The sequence below is a fragment of the Haemaphysalis longicornis genome, unplaced genomic scaffold (genome assembly GCF_048455015.1).
Source record: "Haemaphysalis longicornis isolate Haplotype H1 unplaced genomic scaffold, Haemaphysalis longicornis Haplotype H1 scaffold_1, whole genome shotgun sequence".
NCBI classification, from domain to species: domain Eukaryota; kingdom Metazoa; phylum Arthropoda; class Arachnida; order Ixodida; family Ixodidae; genus Haemaphysalis; species Haemaphysalis longicornis.
Window position 1 is genome coordinate 234,680,593 of NW_027526203.1, and position 20,443 is coordinate 234,701,035.

Genomic DNA, 20,443 nt, shown 5'->3' on the forward strand with positions numbered 1-20,443 from the left:
CCCGTCCATAGGTAAAATGCCCTTCTTTACACCAGCTCGACTGCACACTCAAGACGACACCTTGTGTGCTGCTGCAGCCGCGTAGTCGTGCGCCAGAACGTGCTCACAGTGACTGCAACAGGCACATGAAATTGACCCCGAGCTGTTTTGTTTTGCTCTCTTGGAGTGCATAGGAACATGTCAGACTTCCTCACGTTCAACTGAAGACAAACGAGCTGTGCCCACTACTCTCAACCTCACAAAGCAGCCTGCGGGCCTACTAGACACACTGCAGCCTGCACACTGAACACTAACACAATGCGGATTGCAATGCCGGAGCTATTCACACTGCAGATACAAGGTGCTCTATCAGCAAGAAACTGATTAGTTCCACTTGGAAGGGAAATGGAGCACTCAATTTTAACAGCTGTAGACCACACAAAAGGATTGATTTTTTCCCCCATCTACATTACTGGACATAGTGAGGCAGCGTCTAGTTCACTGGCAGATTACGATGTCGCACACAAAAAGTTGCACTGCACAGAGTCGATAAATGCAACAGAACACTCCGTTTCAGGAAACAAAGCAATGATGCACGCTACTTGCGGTGAAATGACATTCTCTATTTGGCTACACAACAAGCGGAAGGTGATGTGCATGCAAGCCACAGTGATGGACACAGACAGGGTCAGCTTTCAGAAGAGAAAGGCTGTTGAACTCAAGCAGGACACACAGGCAGGGCTCAGCTGGAGTGAGTATTGTGCACATTTGCCCCACAGCATCAGTGGCAATGGCAACGCACGTGAACTGTACTTCGCAAAGATGAAGGAAGCTGGACAGGCGCGCTCAGGAGCCACAGCTGCGGCAGGCAGCATCCGGCAAAAAATGCTGCACTTTGCCCAATGTTTCTTCACCACGTAGCCACAAGACGTGACACACGGAACATTGGCTGATACTAAAATTGTTTTTTTTTTTTTTTACTTACTTCCAATGCTTGCAACAAATAGACAGCGGTTGTACTTTCTAGTACTGGTCTTATCTTCGGGGCGATTGCGCGCCAAGGAAGACACTCATTAAGTGTTAAGTAAATTTTGCAACATGAGAGTTTTTCCAGAAGCTCTAAGAAAGGATGCGCCCCCGAAACTTGGTGGATGTAAATTTGCAAGTGCTACATTTTGCACAGAGCAAGCTTGGAAATTCAACACTAACTGTGAGAAATTCCATTCAGCACAATGTTCCTGATGATTCCAAGGGCGCCAGTTGGCCACTGAGTTGCTTTTCGAAAGGCTACTAAAGGAAAGTGGAGATGCTATGCAGACCTCGGACTGTAAATTTAATGTTGCTGCAAAGTTTGCAAATGAACTGAATTATGCAGGAGCATGTGTGCAAATGAGTAGGGCCTCGAGGAATTGCACCTGGAATATCTGGTTTCACGCTACAGATCAGGAACAGCCTTGAACTGTGCTCCACAGATCAAGAAATTGCAGCCAGTTAAGAGTTTCTCTGCCTTTTTTTTTTATTTGCTGCTTCACTCCAGTGTAGCTGTACAATTTGCATCAATTAAAAAATTTATTAAGTAATTTTTTAGTGTAAAATTTTCCACCTTATTACTTACAAAATTTAGTTTCTACGTCCCACTCCTACTGCTCCCGTTACGTTAAGAATGCCTGTATCCCCTCGACGACGCATTGACCTCAGAATGCTGGCCAAAAATTGGCGTGAAAATTCTTGTTTGGTTTACTGGGTGCTACTATTTCAAATGCCCTTACGTAACTAATTACTCGCACTCTCTTGAATTTAACAATGCACATCTGCATACAACACTGCCAGGCAAATGCAGAATGTGCAAGCTCACTTCAGTTCAGCTCAGTGGCCCTGGCTGTGAACACTGTGCTGGCACCGCACATGGATAACACGGGGTGCAGCTTACGACCAATGACGGCTTCATCGCCTGTGCCTGATGGATAGCTACTCCTGGGGTTGACAAAGGCTTCACTCACAGGTCACAGCAACGTGTTGCCTCTAGATGTATTGACACTTGTGGTGGACAATTTCGGTCAGCACTCATTTTTCAAAATGGCTTGACAGCCAAACCGAGCTTCCTTTGCCGCACGGGCTTCAAAAGTGAAATGAATTTGTCCCTTTTTAATCCCCCTTGCAGGCATCCTTTCTGCGACAAGCTAGGAGATGCTCCAGTCCGGTGGAAATATTTCTCCAATATCATGCCAATGCTTGTGCTTAACAAACAATAACCAATACGCGCGAAGTAAACTTACTTTCACACAATTCCAAGGACAAAAAACAGCATGTGCAAAGCTGGACATATGACGCATGTGCATATGCTGGACATGCAATATGAATACCCATTCAAAGGTAAGAAAAAGGGAACACTCATTCAAATGCACTCCCCAGGAGCCATGCAAACCCACTAGAACTCTCATTACAGCTGCCACGGTCCAAATCGTGGTTCTGAGCAGCTCCAAGCAGCCCAGAGCTGCTCCCACCATAGGCGTTCTATGGGCAAACAAAATACGGGCTGCTTGGGGCTACTCAGAACCACTCTGAGCAGGCAGGCAAAAAAAGAGGCCAATTGTTCCACTGCCTTCTTCCTCAGAAGTGTAGTCGCTGTCAAGACCGCTGGGTGTCATGCTCCTATGCTCCTGCTTTGTTGGGGATTATCGTGTCCTGTTGATGACACACTGAGCAGGACAACAAAAAAACCATCCGGCTGCCGCTTTTAAAAATCGAGTTCAGCAGATGTGCAAAATGCCCTACCCTCTGCATTGCCTCTCTCCTGCCTCCGCACAACCCATTTGGTGAAGGTTGTAGCACGATCCCCATTCTGGCCTACAGCTTCGCCCCATGTCGACGACTGATGTGGAAGCTTGAAGGCACTTAATCGCGTTGGACTGCTTAGCCCATGGATGCGCCCATTCCTCAGCCCTGTGTCCTCAGCAAAGCATCCAATGAGGCGAGTGTATGTAAATTACATATGAAACTTCTAAGCAGCTGATCCACGGAAGTCCTCTCAGGCAGCCTGCTTGGTATGCCCCTTCAAACCAAGCAAGGGAGTACCACAAGGCTCGATTCTCTCCCCAAGTCTGTTTCACATAGCCCTCAAGGACTTCCCGGCCAGCCAGAAACCACTGCCGATGTTCACTTCAATCTACTCTGATGATCTGACTTTGTGGTGCTGTCTGGACTCCCCATGGTCAGGGCTCCCCAGGGCACCAGGAGCACAAACTACAGGAAGTAATTGATGTAGCCAGTGCATACATGAAAGGCTGTCTTAGCTGCTCCTGTCTAAGACCGGATATGTCGTAGTGGAAGACGGTCCACCCAACCAGACTGATTGCAATGGTAATCTGATCAAATTGACACTAGCCGGTAACCCCATAGTAAGAAAGAAAGAACAATCTGAGTACTTGGTTTTTGGCTTTGTCAACAGGGCAAAGCCTATACGCAGATTAAAAAGATCACGACTCAATCGTTCGGACCACGCAAATGATATAACACATTTCAAGAAAGTGACAGGGAGTGAAATAACATGATCATGTATGCAGCATGACGGACGTGTGACTGACCCGTACTCACATGGAAAAACTGAAAACATAACTGCACAAATCGGTCTTTGAGTGGCTACGCCCGGGCGCAGTGTACACACTGTCTGTTGCAGGCATTCAACAAAGTCTTTCTTCCTTCCTTCCTTGCCTTGCGACGTCCAAATAACACTCCACTAAACAAGAGCCAACGAATGGGAGTCTACATTACACTCTCCCCGAGTATATACCTCTACAAAGAAATGCAAAAATCTCAGTTGCGCCCCTCTAGACAGGGATGAGCCACACTCCGTACACTTAAAGCTCATTTGGAGGAAGCAGAAGGCCATATTAAAGAACCCCCACCTTAGGCCTACCTGCCAATTCTGACTTCTCCCGCCACACGAGTGTGAACGATGACAATGCGCATGAAGCCCACAGAGCGCATGCCACCCTACATTTAATAGTGCAGAAGATAGACCAGGGCGGCATTCCAGTCTACGCGAATGCTGCTGTATCAGTAGACAGTATAGCTGCTACCACCACACACTAGGGGAATGGCAAAGCGCCCGTTGCTTCCTGGGGATTCAAAATCCTGATTACGTTGGAGAACTAGCTATGACAGATGCCGTATGAACTTCACCGGCCAGAGAAAACTGCTAATATGGACTGACAGCCAGGATGCGAGCCGCCTCTTCTGCCACAATGAAATATCCAAGCACCTAAGCAATGCTTTCGAAACACACAACCTCCCAACTGGATTGACCAGTTGAACTTTGCCGTGTCTGCTGCCATCAACAAACACCAGGCAATGTGACAGCTCACCAACTCGCGCACAAAACTCTCTTCCACGAGTCCGAGCCTCCAATTGCGCTGCCAGAGGAACACAACCGACACCTGAGCCATGCTGAAAAAAAGCCAAGCACCCAGAGCTGGTTCAGCTCGGCACTGCACCCCCCTATCTCTTGGCCCCAATCAAAGACAAGCTGCATCCTCAGAGCCCAAGCAGGTGCCCTACCCCCCCCCCCCCCCCCCCCTCCCCAACACCCTCCACTACATACAAGATAAACCTGGCCACCCTAGCCAATGCCCTAGCTGCCCACACTGTGGGCACGGGTGCCCTAACAACCAACACTACAAGTAGGATAGCGCAAACAAGGCACACATTTATTGACTCCCTTCCCCTGGCACTTACACAGAATGGCTTGACCCCCCCCCACTTCCCAAGAAACAGCCCAAATTTGCTCTCCACAACCGCACGAAGATTATCAGCTGGGACCTACACTCAATCAGACAGTTGGCCTCCTCTTTACCACTTATAGAACACTCACAGGACACTTGCAGAAGAGTTCTGGGAGGCCCTCCTCCAACACATTAAGACAGGGCTCGGGGATGACTGGTAACAGGAGTCCCACCCTAGCAATGCAGAGGTCTTTATAGAAGGGCAAAGAAAAATGCTCTCTCTCTCTCCCTCCCTCCGATGATGATGATGATGATTCCTATTGGTTTCCCTTTTGAAGCGGGGTGATGACATGTCATCTTACCAAAAAGGACTAATATAACCATGTTTTACACTCTTGGTTTAATACTAGCACTGCTTAGGGCAGGCACTAACGCTTATTAGGCCCGAAATACTTTCTTTTCCCTGTTAAAGGTGGTAAGTGTCCTAGGCAATATTCCCCTCTCTGCTTTTCGTCCACCAGCATTCTAATCATCTTTTCGTCCCCTCGACAGCCTTGAAGTTAACTTCCTCTGTGATACCCTTAAATCCTAGGGCTTCTGGAAGCCCAATATTCCCTTCATGTAGATTTGGATGGACACCCTCACATTCTAACACTATGTGCCGCATAGTTTCTGTTTCTTTTCCGCAGACCACACATACCCCATCATTTTGTGAATACTTCCCCACAAAACTCTTAGTTCGCAGGCAACCTGCTCTAGCCTCAAAAAGCAAAGCACTGCCCTGGGAATTATCGTAGAAATTTTCCTTTCTGATGTTCATCTTCTCAGCCCTGTACATCTCTAATGACGTTTTAGCTTCCATTTTTTCCCTCCATTTATTCGTTTCAATCTGCCTTGCCTCTCTTTTGGTTACCTTGGCTGTTTTGGATTCCCCACTGTTCTTTCCGTATTTCATCGTTAGCCCTCCCTCCCTCCCTCCCTCCCTCCCTCCCTCCCTCCCTCCCTCCCTCCCCTCAGATTATGATTCGGCAGGACTTGTCCAGACCAGCTGAGAACTGACCAGCTGCGACTTTACGATGCCCTTTCCGTTCCCAGTTCTCTGGCACGTCTGCAAGGGCCTCCGACATTTCCCCCTTGCTTTGACAGGCATTGCTGTTCCGCGGTCAGTCCGCACCAAGACTATCATCCTCATCTGTGGCGTCAAGGACTCTTTCTTTCATCGGTTATCCTCATCCTATATGCAGCGCAAGTGCCTACACCCCATCATCACCCACATCCCCTCAACCTTGTCATGGGAAGCCGCCCCCCGACTGACCCAGAACCCCTCCCTACAAGAACTGTGATGCCTAGCAGAGGACACTGCATTGCCTTGGTGCGATGCACTGCACCCATAAAAACTAGTGCAGGGGCCCTTGCACAGTCGGCGGTTTTACAATAAAGTTCCTTCTCTCTCTCTCTCTCACCCATCTTTCATTCTAACTCCACTCTCCTGGCTAATGCGGTGTTGTCCGGGATGGTTGAAGGGGGGGCTACGTAACGACAAGACGACGACGAAGGCAGTGGAACATGGTGTTGCAGTACCAACCTCCAATGAAGTCAAAACTGTGTGCAGAGAGCAGCCTCCGCAGGCTCCCTCTCATGGCCAACATCGTGTAGATAAATCTCTTCACCTCTTCACCTCATCTCTTCACCTTCAACCATGGTTTGTGTCAATTCTGTCACGTAACATGTTAATGCCAGATTTTTTTGCATTTGTACTTCCTATCATACTGCGCACTGAAAAAAGTGCACTTTTTAGAACGTATAGTGCATAAATTGAAGAAATTGGAAAAACATCTACCGTAAAATCCCGAGAGATGCCCCTACCCCGAAAAATAACCCACCACTGCTTTTGGCACGATTTTCCATTTTTTTTCAAAAACACCTTAAATAGCCCACCCCTGACAATAGCATCATCCCAGCCGGGGATGACGCCCGTGGAAACGAGGTTAGCTAGCGTGGGTAGGGTGCGATAACAGGTCACAGGTCACAGGAACCTGAAAAGGTGCGGTATATCAACAGCCCTCGATGGATCAGAAGACGGAGAGCTTCATGAGCGGCTCGTTTCGGCGATCCCTCCTTCTGCTGCCCTGCCAACCAAGTCGAATTCCGTGCGTGAGGAGGTGGTCGACCTTTTGTTTGACACTGAGAGCAACTGTTTGTTCGACGGTTTTGACGACGAATGAATACAGTCCTAATAAACGCGTGTTCGTTCTTTGGCTGCGATACATTTCTCAACTTTTTTTTACTGCACACCGAAAGTTAGCCCCCGTCATATTTTCACTCGATTTGCTCTCGATCTTAGGTGGGCTATCTCTCGGGATTTTATGGTATGTTCTTCGCATACCCATGCACAGGCTTTATCACCTACAAATCCTTCCTCAGCAAACCCTTGGCCTAGCAAGAGCACCACATCGATGTATTATTACAGACAGCAAACAACCAGCACTTCCGGGGGGAAGGGGGCTTCAAACAAAGAAATACGTTAATTCCACCTGTAGTGCCACACACAGTGTTAACTGTCCAGGCAAAACAATGCCACATGCTGACATTGAAGCGATACACAAGTCGTAACTATCCAAGCCAACGCATCCTTTGCTGGGTGACTTGTTCATATTTTTGCTACGATCACAGGTATAAATTTGTGCAAGTAAGGAAGGTGCAATGGGACTGTGACAAAGAGTATTTGGTGTAACAGACTGCCGTGCACCGAATGCCTGCACAACACACAATGCCTTCGATGTAAGTACGACGACGTAACTTACTTGAGAATAATCAGGAACTTAAAAATGTGTCTATCTACATGATGGCACAAGGGTACAGTATATGTAATGGATGTGAAAACACACACAAAAAACGCACACATCAACGTGAGTTCAACAGGCTCAATTCTGAAAGCATGAGGGGTGCACTAGAACTTTGAGTGGCTGGCTATCGAGACTCAGGAATGTGTGAGATGTGACCCCCTCATCTTGGTGAGTAATACAGAGGCCAGTCTACCAAAACAACCTTGTAAAAAGAGTGACCAATTTGGCAGACTGCAATGTTTTATGCAATGGCAACAAGCTGGAAGCAGTGACGTGTAGGGGGAACAAGACACTTGCAAGAAAAGAGCTCAAACCAAATCTGTTGCAGGCTACTCAGAATAAACAAATACAAAAAATAAATAATAATAAAACAGAAGCCAAGTTATCCACAAAACCATGTTTGGCACTTTTCCCAAACAAACATTATCATTTTCGAATCCTGCTGACTGAACACAATCACGTAACCATGTAGCTTTACGCTGGCCCTGGTGGAGCTCTACCAGGGGGAACTTGAAGCCACACAAATACTATGCGAGATTCACATCGTTATAACCTCTGGCAGGTGTTGGTAGACTTATCAAACCAGAAGAGACCACACACAATTTCCCTGCTTTCCCCTCGGGCTGAAGGGGAAAAAAGTGGGGCTAATGTGGCCTTTTTTGTTCTGTTTTTACAAACAAATGGAGAACAGCTCACTGACCCTATTCCAGCAAAAGGCACGGTCAGCACAAAGCTTACGGGATGACATTTTGGCACGCACCAAAACCCCTCCAGTGCAGAGGGCAATAGGCACAGGAACCATGTTTGGCACTTGGTAGGAAGGCGTTACTCCGACTGGGAAAGCGAAAGCCATATTGAGGCAAGCTTCACATGGCACTTCATGGCAGATACAATTTCACAGAATGTCAGTAGACAGGATGAGCCTAAGGACCGCCACAAGAAGCGATCCCCATGGGGCCACTGTTGCAATGAAATGGCATCGAGTGCAACATATTGACCATCTGCAACATATCTCCAACATGCAGATGGCCAATTGTGCTAAGATGAATTTGCAATCACCTTTGGCTGACAATATCCAGACATAAAAAAAAAAGATGCACAAGGTAAGCCTCCAATCTGAAGAACCTTATATAGCTACGAGGCAGACTCTGAAGATAGTTTCAGGCACTTTTCAATACAAACGGGCACTCTGAAATTTGTGGGCCCCCCACCCTGCACATTTTTACCTGGCAAAAAGTGCTCCCAGGTGCCCGTAAATCAAGCTGATTGTCAGCTGTGCTATACCAGTTTTAGTAGCGATGGCATGCATAATATGCTACCACACATTTGAAGAAGACACAGCAGAGGCAAAATGGCAGACGCCTGTCCCTGAGCTCAACTGAATTGAAGTCAAATATGTCCTATTGATGTTCACATGGCACACTGAGGAATTTTCTCGAGCAGACTGCAGGATCTCTCCCCTACCTGCCCCTTGTACAGGTATCGCCTGTACAAGGGGCAGGACGCTCCTGTTCTCTTCACGTGCAGGTGGCCGCGTAAATTTAGTGGGTATTTACTGAAGTGGACAACATGCTTTCTACTCTGGGGCCAAGGTTTAGGTATCATGAACAATCACCTGAGCAGGCTTGCGGAGGAAGAAAGCAGAAATGATGCTGAAGTCATAATGCTAAGCATCCCCTTTTCATTCACTGGGCACATTAGAAACGACCTTCCTGCCAGTAAAGCTGGCATTTTTGGACTAAAGCTGCCGTTTACTAGTGAGTTGTAGTGGAATCCATGTGAACCTTATACGCATAGTGGAGAACAACGGGCCCTTTTAGGACATTGTGGGAAGCTGCTGTTACGCAGTTCCTAACTAAGATTGTAAGAAGATCATTTCCACGTGATTTTGCCAACTATAACCAGGTCTGTGTGCAATTGTGGCAGCTTGAAGTCAATGAAAAGGGAGGCATAGACATTGTGCCAGCATTTTTTAAAAAAGAAGAAGACGAAGAGCAGGAACAGAAGAAGGGAGATTCAGTGCAGTCATATTACACCCCACAAATGGGGCCAACACCCAATACATATGCATTTTGTTCAATGCAAAGAGACCTCAGAGGTGTGACTCTGGCCGATTGAGTACTGTCAAAATGAGTACTGGCAACAAACATTATCCCGACCCCTACCTTCACATATGTGCGAGATGAAATAAATATGAAGGACATCAGATATCACTCACAGCAGATTAGGCAGTACCCACATCGTCAGCAATAAATTTTATAACTAACAGCATAGCACAATCAGGAAATGTAACAGGGTTCCCAAGCAATAACAAAACAAAAAATTGTACGCCATTTATTAAAATATGGCACGCATTTCTTTTGCAAGGTTGTAACGAGCAAAGTTATGTTTCATACTGACAATGCATGAACGTTTCCCAGGGCAATTTTTTACCATAGCACCTGTGACAATGTGAGAAACTATTGTGAAGGCAGGAACAATCCGATGCTACTATCTCAGCTGCCTCTGCTATGAGGAGTCAGTTGCAGATGATGGCAGCATCATTGTGCATGGTACAGACCAAATCAGAACTGCCGACGTTTACAGTGCATGCCGACAAGTGCACAAAGCTGCTGCACAGGCAGGAAATGGCAAAATAGGTCCAAGTGTAGCCCCTGCAAGAAACCAAGCTGTCTACCAGCAATGGAGCACAAGTGGCAAGGTTTATGCCACAGTGAATGCCACCATAAAATGTGGCTCCTGCAGGTGTAGCTCCTTACGGTACCAGTGGTGGTAGGATGGAAAAAAGAAAGCGCCGACACCCCTACAAAGCTGAAAAGCAGGCGGGCGGTGGGAAGTGTGGCAATGAACAGAAGGCCGCTACTTCTGTCATGGCGATGCACTATATTTCCCGTAAGTACAAAGGCAACATCTGCCCCCACTGACAGCGGTTAGCCGAGACAGCGAGCAATGCGCTACATGAAGCCACAGAAGGAAACCTTTGGGATACCGACAGGCTGGGTGGGAGCCAATTCCATTGTTCAGCTCTTGGGGGCGAACTTGTGGTCACCCTCGTCGATGGTGAGCCGACTGATGTCGGGCAGCCGGCTGACAGGAGCGCTGAACTGGCGCAGGAACAGGCCTCCTCCTCCCCCTGCTCCCGCGCCGGCGGACCACGGGGGAGGCGATGCTGAGGAGGCGCTGCTGCCCCCGTCGGCAAAGACGGGCAGCTCGGGCAGGCTGCCGGGGCCCGGCCGCGACGGGGAGCGGCCACCACCCCGCACCTCCTCCTCCCCGCTGCCTCCCACCTTCATGGCACCCGCAAAGCTCAGGTCGTCCAGCTGCAGCAAGCAACCCCCCCGCACTGCTTAGCCTTGGGGCAAGTCACTGAGACCTCACCTCCCTAAACAGGGGGGTGGACCAGGAGCTATACACAGCAACACGATTTACCCAACGCCAAGCCAGTTGAACCCCCGCAAGTTTAGCCTTCCTATAATGACAATTTTTTTCTGTAAATTAATTTAATTTATTGCTAAAGCCAGTTTAGTGGGTGTAGACTTGCCTTGCATAGAAATTTAAGCCTGTCACTTCTTATGGGGGAAAAGCAGCTTAAAGGAGCCATGAAGACAAAATACAAGTTGGGTTTATTAGAAAGACTGCTTAGTGCCGATAACAATGATACCAGTATCATCGAAATCTTAGAACAAATAACGGAGATATTAAAGAAAACGTGTGAAGCAGTTGTGACCCCCTAGCCAATTTCCCGCAACTTTTCTATGACGTCGCGGAACCTTGTTTGTGCGATTGGCGGCCGCCTAACTGACTTGTCACGACGACACATGACTGGACGTCTGTAATGGGGCCTCTAGTCCCATCTGACCGCATCACTTGAATGCTAAGGTGCAGTTAACGCACTGAAAATTGTGTTTTATTGTTGGCCCGTATGACGTCATTCTTGCTCATAACACGTCACTGTGGCGCAAAATTTTAAAGTTTTTAAATACTTCTTGCTCTTTTTTGTTACAAAAACATCTTTTGTGGCTGTAATGGAGCTGAGTGAGATACTGAATCCTAGTTCTTTCAAATTAAACTAAGTTGTATTTTCTCTTCATGGCTCCTTTAACCAATCGCTGCTCATTACTGTCCAATACTCCCAAAACTGAAACACTGATACAGGGGAATATTGAATAAAGTATTATTCAATCGAAATTTAAAAAAAAAGTATTCACACATGGCAACTTAAAGGGGCCATGCAGACAAAATGCAAGTTTAGTTCATTCGAAAGATTGCCTCGCTAGAATAACACTGACACCACTTCATGCAAACTTCACTTTTAAATAAGCTACTGTATATAATTAGGATAAAAGGGAATGGCCACGCGACCCACTAGCTCATATTCCGCACTAAAACCTATGACGTACTATTATGGGCAGCTTGTGCGATTGGTTGAGGCCAGCACAAGCAAATGCAGGTTAGGCACGGCTTGTAAGCTTGCAGAACAATCTATTAATTTGCGCTTAAATTTAATGCATATTATTTTTATAGCAGTAACCATGGTGAGGTAGACAATTTAGGTCACAAACACACATGCAAACATAGAAGCACCGGAGCGTACTGCGCACGCTATGCCAGTTTAGCAGCACAACTGTCCGGCACGTTGAGTTTACACTGGCCAACTGGGTTAAGTGACATTGTCTTCTGTGACTCTGTTTCTCGAGCATACCCAATGTTTCACGAAACAAGTACTATCAACTGTAACAAACATTATTCAAGCACAAATCCGGTCAAAAAACAAGCGACGGTGAACAGCGGTACCAAGCGGTATGGTGGCGCCACCTAGGCAGACTGACAGCAAACAAGGCAATCCGGTGTTCGCTACAGATCCTATCCCGCATACTTAAGTTCCGTTCATTTTAGTACTTGCCCTGGATACGTCATCGAAGACCTCACGAAACACATGATTCTTGTATTTTGTCTGCATGGCCCCTTTAATTAAAGGAGCACTGACAACAAATTTTTGCGCTAAGTATTTTTTTACTGCAATGAGTGCCCACAAGCCCACTAATCATAGAATGGCAGATTAGATGGTCGATAGCAGCGTAAATATTTATTTACAGGAACAGGCAGGAACAGGCAGGAACAGAAGGAAACCTTTGGGATACCGACAGGGTGGGTGGGAGCCAATTCCATTGTTCAGTTCTTGGGGGCGAACTTGTGGTCACCCTCGTCGATGGTGAGCCGACTGATGTCGGCTCACCATCGGCTCGCCGGCTCGGCTCGGCTCGCCATGACAGGCTTTCAGTGACCACTGGTTTGCGTCCCATAGAATGTAATGCATGGGCATACTGTTTATCTGTGTCAGTTTCGGTTCCGACTAAACAAACATGAAAGCGGCCGCCATGACAGGAGGGCGCTCGTGACGTCACCGTTCTCGTCGCACCACTGCCCAGACCGGCGCGCCCAGACCGGCCGCGGTCTCCACCACCTCCACGTGCCGGGCAGCATGACGTTATGTGTTCCCAAAACCGTGACGTGTACACATGGCGGAACAGTGCACAGCAACCGCAGCCAGCACGTTGGCCACATCGCGGGAGGCCTCACGTTGGCAGTTTGGGGCCAGGAGGGGTGGATAGTGTCATGCTGATGCCAGTTGCGAAAGGGCATCCATTTTGAGCCTCCTCGTGCACGCAAAGATTAAAATGGATTTAAAATACACTATACTGAACGGTTACTGTTGAAACTTGCTGGGAGATATCTCCATATACAAAGGAAGCCTTTTACATAGTTATCCCAGCTTTGAAATTTCGTCCCTTTGATGCCCAAAACTAATTTTTTTGCTTAAGATCACAAAAACGTTTTTATGATCTAAAAGGACTCCAGACGTCACAAATACCAAGGCAGAAAAAATTAGGTTTATTATGACAGACACTATGATGTGTTGCCCCTACGCAACACCGGGCACTTGCTGCTCCATATATTAGTTGAACAAAAATGCTACCTTGATCAGCATCTACAGGCTCATTTTATTGTTCAAGTCGAGACCATAACCCTAATGTTTGTATTGTTATCATTTGTACTAACAACTAAATTACACAATTTCACTTAGTTGTCACGAGCCCACTGGGCAGCCAGGCTCGATGCAAGTCAACACACATAAACAAGTCTGGTATTTTAACGCAAAAAAGAACGTGCTGCCCTCTATTTTTCAATTTCCAAGACCAGGAACCTTCATCTGTCAACAGATGGCGTTAAATGTCCAAAGAACCACAAAGCGTGGGAGAAAAAAAATGTTGTTTGCGTTCTTGCCCCTCAGCAACGCTGGGCATCAAAGTCCACATAATGCGACGTCGGGCAAAACTTCGAGTTGTGCCCATTCCAAAAGCGTCTGCTGAGGGTTCCTTTGAAGTTGCAATGTAGTTTCTGTTGCACGACCTGTGACATGTGAGCTGAAAGCTATGTTCCACCTTGCTTATGTTTTGCCTCACATCAGTGTCATCCACAGTCAGCAAATCAGGGCCTGCTTGAAGTGGATGCTTTTAAACAGACAGAACTTATTCCAACCCTGGTCACTTCACATTCAACATATAATTAAGAATGCTTAACTGCATGTTAGGACAATTACAACAAAACTTTTTTCAAGAATTCTATATCCTGTTAAAAACATTATGATCAAAATTGGGGTATGCTAAACCTGTTTGAACCCCTCATCATAAATACTTATTTAATGCACAGAAGCTAGTCCAGAATAACCGCTTGATTCATACTTTTTTTAGTCACAACAGAGGCACAAGCACAACCCCATAAAATCGAACATCTGGCTTCTATCTCTATCATTCTACCCAAGATTTTTTGCTTGTCTTTGTTTCATAAACTTTATCATTATGAAACACTTCACAATGAACTGATCCCTAAGCTTCAGTATCTTTCCAGGTGCATAAATTACTGTCACACATCGGGTTTTTATCCAAGTCACACAAAGTCACTTCATCAATCGTTCTCGGAATGTAACCATCTTCCCAGAGACATTTTGATGATTGCTGATAACCAACTGTTGTACACATGCTTAGCTAATATTGTATAATAATGAGCAACATCATGCCTCTTTTTCATTCGCATTACGGCCCCTTTCAGATAAGATGGAACAAAGCATGGCTGGTCGACCTCTTCAATTCGCTTGAAATTTTTTTACCTCATTCCCGCATGTATGTAATGTGCGGATTCACAAATATTTTCGGCGTAAAAAATTTTGGCCGACAGAAAAAAAATTTGGAACCCACCCGCGTGGACCCCGGCCGCTACCTGCCCATGCGCCGCGGCCAAGTTTAGCGACGTCTACCAAAAAATATACTAATCAGGCGGAAATGGTAATTTTTATGCTTAATCTACGCCTGGTGTACAATTTGCCCCACAAATATCGTTGGCTAGAAAAACATATATTTCTTGTAATAAATGTCCAAATCTTGCTCAGAGCGCATTTTGTTCTGTACTTTGCGGGCCAGTATTATCGTAACTAATAGAGCTAGAGCGTTCAAATTTGAGTGAGGGCTGCTCCTGGCAATCACAAATAAGGGCCGTAAATATCGTGTCTGTGCACATTATGGTTAAAAAGTAAATGGCACACAAGTGTGAAAAAAAACCTAAAACACCCTGAGTTCAGAGGCTTATTAAAAAAAAAAAACACTTCTTCGATTTTGCTGAAATTCTCCCCAGATGTTAACCTGTGAATGTACTTCAATGATCATTAAAAACATGTTGCATCATTTTGTTCCTGACGCGCCTACAGCGCGAGAAAAAAGCCTGGTTGGCCAGGTCTTCACAAGATCCTGAGCTACGAAACAGTGAGAGCAACTTCCAGTGAATGTGCAGACATTTGATAATTTGTATGTTCCAAAGGCAAACGATTACTTATTGATAGTATTACAGAGAATTCAGAAGCGAAACTGAAATTTATATGTGAATTTTGGAGCGAAAATAAACAATCTGCGCACCGCTAAACGTTTACATTTCGAAGAAAGAACGGAGGAACTCCAGATTCACGCGCATTTAAAAAAAACGCTTCTTCCAGTTTTATGAAGCTTTCCACAGATATTTTCCTCCTAATTTACTTGCGTGAGCCATTAAAAAAACTCTAATCATTTTGATCACTGAAAAAGCAAAAGAGCCTTGTCAAGCATGCTCGTCACAAGGAGCTGAGACATAAAACGACGATTGTGGCTTTCTGCAGATTTCCTTTATTTATTTTGTAGAAAGGGCAGAATATCTTCTGAGATAAGGAGAATAGAATAGCCAAGTGACATTAAAGAAGTCAACGTTTGACATGACAGCGTTCCATCGGCACCCCATTAATACCGTGCAGCTACTAGCTGTTTATTTACACGTTGCTTGCTGCATCAATGTTCACAGTTTCCTCAAAGGGGCACAAACAGTCCGCGCTGCATATAGTTCGCATATGTCTGGTTCTGATGACTTCCTTAAACACCACACGTGCCAGGACTGTATGCCGGGAAAGGCACACACTGTTCGCCATTCTTCCTTTTTTGTTTCGCGATAGCTGGAAACTTCGTTCCCCTCGAGGTATATGAAGTGAACGCCCTCGATCTTCTCAGACAACACAGTTACCATGTCTTTTGTCGTCTGAATCGCATTTCTTAGTGGTTCTCTTAGGTTGTAAAGTGTCGCCTGGTGTTTGACGATTCCCCCAACTCCGTCGCAGGCATCTTTTCCGTGCCCTGTTGTGGAGAATATCCATTGCGTTTCAGGCACGTCGCTCTTTCGCAACTCATGAAGCTGGTACCCGTTTTTAAAGTGACTGCCGACCGGACGGGCTTCCGCTGAACCTTTGATTTCAGGCGAACGAAAGTTACGTCCAGGCGAGTTAAAAAACAAGACTGCGTGCACCTTGTCAAATAGCTGATCATATGAACCAAATATAGCGCATCACGGCAGCAGTGCGCACAAAAAAAGGGCATTGATAACGTAAGACAAAGAGTGACCGCGGTTGGGGAAATCTAGAGGAAGCTATAAAAATAGACCCGAAGACCTTCAAATTGCGCGTTTTACCACCATACATTCCAGCGGTTTCGCCACCGCACGACTGTATCCGCGCTGTGCTTAGAACGATGCACGATATTTCCAGGGCTCACACAAGTAAATTAGGAGGAAAATATCTGTGGAAAGCTTCATAAAACTCGAAGAAGCGTTTTTTTAAATGCGCGTGAATCTGGAGTTCCTCCGTTTTTTCTTCGAAGAGTACACGTTTAGCGGTGCGCAGAATGTTTATTTTCGTTCCAAAATTCACATAAAAATTTCAGTTTCGCTTCTGAATTCTCTGTAATACTATCAATAAGTAATCGTTGCCTTTGGTACAAAAAAATTATCAAATTTCTGCACAATCACTGGAAGTTGCTCTCACTGTTTCGTAGCTCAGGACCTGGCCGACCAGGCTTTTTTCTCGCGCTGTAGGCGCGTCAGGAACAAAATGATGCAACGTGTTTTTAATGATCATTGAAGTACATTCACAGGTTAACATCTGGGGAGAATTTCAGCAAAATCGAAGAAGTGTTTTTTTTTTAATAAGCCTCTGAACTCTGAGTGTTTTAGGTTTTTCTTCACACTTGTGCGCTATTTACTTTTTAACCGTAGCGTGCATAGACACGATAATTACAGCCCTTATTTATGCTTGCCAGGAGCAGCCCTCACTCAAATCTGAACGCTCTAGCACTATTGCTTACGATAATACTGGCCCGCAAAGTACAGAACAAAATGCGCTCTGAGCAAGATTTGGAAATTTATTACAAAAAAATTAAAATATATGTTTTTCTAGCCAACGATATTTTGGGCGCGAAATGCAAACCAGGCGTAGATTACGCATAAAAATTACTATCCCCGCCTGATTAGTATATTTTTTGGTAGACGTCGCTAAACTTGGCCGTGGCGCATGGGCAGGTAGCGGCCGGGGTCCACGTGGGTGGGTTCCAAATTTTTTTCCAGTCGGCCAAAATTTTTTCCGCCGAAAATATTTGTGAATCCGCACATTACATACATGCGGGAATGAGGTAAAAAAATTTCAAGCGAATTGAAGAGGTCGACCAGCCATGCTTTGTTCCATCTTATCTGAAAGGGGCCTTACACTGCATTTGTTAGTTTCTTTACTTATTTTGTAACCACTTCCCTTCATAACGCCTTTGCTTTGGCCATGAGGGTAACATAAATAACTAATTCAACAGATGAAGCTTTTAAATCAACTTTGATATGGATTCTGTTGGTTCTGAGAAAGAGAAATATTTTTGATACAGTAGCCTTTAATGTTCTGTAAATTTTCTCCCACGATGTGCGTGTGCAGAATGAATCTAGCAGCAGCACCCCGACGCGTGCCACCAACCGCTGGAGGCCGCTCGCGTAGGCAAAGGCCGGCACGCCTCTCATAAAGGGGCCCCCAGACCGAGTCGCGCACAACGCTCACCCGCAGCTGGAGGTTGCTGGTGGTAGCCGAAGGGGACGAGGAATTGGCCTGGTGCGGGGGCGTGGGGGGCGGGGGGCTGCTGGTTGCAGCAGGGGGCCCCCCCGACAGCCAGGCCAGGCTGCCCAGCTCAAAGGGCTCCCCGCATGGGGGCACGGGGGACGGTGTCTTGCCCACAGCCGGGGCGCCCGACAGCAGGTCCAGGAAGCGCGGCGGGGGCCCAATCTGCACCACACGAGGACACCCTATCCTCAACCACTCTGGGCCTCTCGGGTCATAAAAGTTTTATATAGTGCAGGACTGGGTATAACGCGGCTTTCAGTGACCACTGGTTTGCGTCCCATAGAATGTAATGCATGGGCATACTGCTCACAATGCGGCTGTGCAAAGCAGAGTACCGCTTATAGTGAGTTTTTTCAAAGGGCTCGCTCGTCGCCGGAGCAGCTAGAGCGCTGTTCGAAGGCCGCAGAAGCATGAGCGCTCCGAAACGGGCGAGAGAGAGAAAGAAAAGCAAAAACGGTCGCACAACACGTGCACCACACGGCTGGCAAGGCAAAGCAGGACCGGAAATGGCAGTGGAGGAGGCTGCGGACTTAGACAGAAGAATACAAAAGGGTATAGACATTTCCCCCAACCCCTTACTCAGCGGTACATGTGAAGAAGGTAGAGGGTAGAGGCATCGTGGCGGGTGAACAATCTGCAAGTGGGCAGCAAGGCTTGGAAACACAGTGTCTCTCAAGCAGTGATGTGTGGACAGCTAGCAAACACAGAAAGATCACCTTTCTCCAGTTACACAGCACTCTCTAGCCTGCATTCTGCTGCTATGTCACCTGCCCTTCCTACAGTAAGGAGAACATTGTCAAAGACATCCAATGTGGGCTGAAGAAGGTGCCAATTGCAAAGAAGTATGGCGTCGCTAACACAACCGTGTCTGCCATTTGGAAGAACCACAACAAGGTGCGGCAGCAGCAGCAGCAAGGCTCTTCATTGCTGGGGCTGGAAGAGGATTCAAGTGTCGAAATATGAGGACCCAGAATGATACCCAGAAGGTAAGTTGTGCATGTGCTTTGGTTTATGCACGATTTGATTGTAGTGCAGTAATGCTCATAAGTAGAGACCGGGACTTTAGATGCAAAAATCAAGGTTTTAGGCGCCCATAATAGACACTGAAAAGTGTCATTTAGGCATTTACAGGTGTCAGATACCCTTGTTTAGGCATATATAGGCTAATTTTACATTTACTATATATATATTCAGTAGCGTATTTCCAAACAAATTTTTTACTTGGAATGAAAACAGCGGACAAATCTTATACTGTGAGAAAGTAGTTTTATTTTCTTCATAAAAATAAGCCAGATAAGTTACGCCATTTTGACCAATTTCTGTGAAATGTAGGAAAATTTGACACAGAGAGAAAGGCTACAAAAGCCATAAAAAAACCAGTGCCATCTTAATGTTTTATGGCTGGAAGTTGCGCCTCCTTTCAGTCGATATTCTTGTGTGAAAAAGGAATGCTAAACGCCCACTGATGTTGGCGGAGTTTGCTTGCACTTTGGAACGCTCGATGATCTCATAGCATCTGGAATGTAAGGATGTTTGCCGCTCACAACTATTGCTGGTTTCTCAGCCCACAGAATCCGGGAATGCTGTCCAAGACTGATTTCAGCTTTGAGACAGCTGTGTTTGCAGCTCGTCAAGTGCAGAACAGTACCGGAGCTACAAAATTAGCTGAGAATTTTCAGTCAGAGTAGCACCGAGGCTTCCAGTTGCTAAATGCTTTCTACTAAGAATGTGAAATGAGCTCACGAATGTGTCAAGTCGTGATCAAGTATAGATGCGTGTAGAATGTCTGGGCTGCGACGCTCCTGTCTTCTGAAAGCAGTGTTAATAACAATGAAGCGTTTGTTGTACACAGCAGTTTTCTGCCCTTAGTTGAATTCCCCAGAGGGCAATGATACTGGCAGTGGTGGAAGAGAAAGAATAAGTAACTGCTCCTTAAGATGCGAATGCACCTTGAAGGATGCTTTCTTGACTGCAGCTATTTATTCATTGACAGAACAGGATGACCTTCTTGGCTCTTCCCAACACCAATGAATCCCATGGATAGTACAGTGAAATGCAATAATTCTCGATTAAAAAAAAAAACTGAGTCCTGCCGGAGTGGATGAGCAGCAAAGCTGGTGGGAGCAACATGCACCTTTCATTAACTATGCACTGTATACCGACTAACAACATTAGACAGCACGCAAGATTGCTGGCAACTTACCCATAGAGCTAGGTCGCAAACACCATTAAAGTTACTCGGCACGGCAGACGACTGCTGCCTGACCAGGCTGCCCAGTAGCTTTTTCTGTAACTTCTGTCTCGTACTCTTTCTCCGGGATACACGTGCTGCACCTTGCCAGCCAGCGGTGTTCCCGTGATTGGCGGCTGGCTGTGCACTTGTTTGTGGCATCACC

The 20,443-nt window shown here is 46.3% G+C and overlaps 1 protein-coding gene across 1 annotated transcript in view; it reads right to left on the reverse strand.

Annotated features, from left to right (window-relative positions):
• Positions 1-7,696: 7,696 nt before the first annotated feature.
• Positions 7,697-20,443, reverse strand: part of LOC144142822 (uncharacterized) — a gene marked incomplete at its 5' end in the record, with an annotated part of 41,583 nt that continues 28,836 nt past the window's right edge. Inside the window, 2 exon segments of the mRNA XM_077674599.1 lie at positions 7,697-10,866; positions 17,988-18,209. Coding sequence (XP_077530725.1) covers positions 10,567-10,866; positions 17,988-18,209 — 522 coding nt within the window.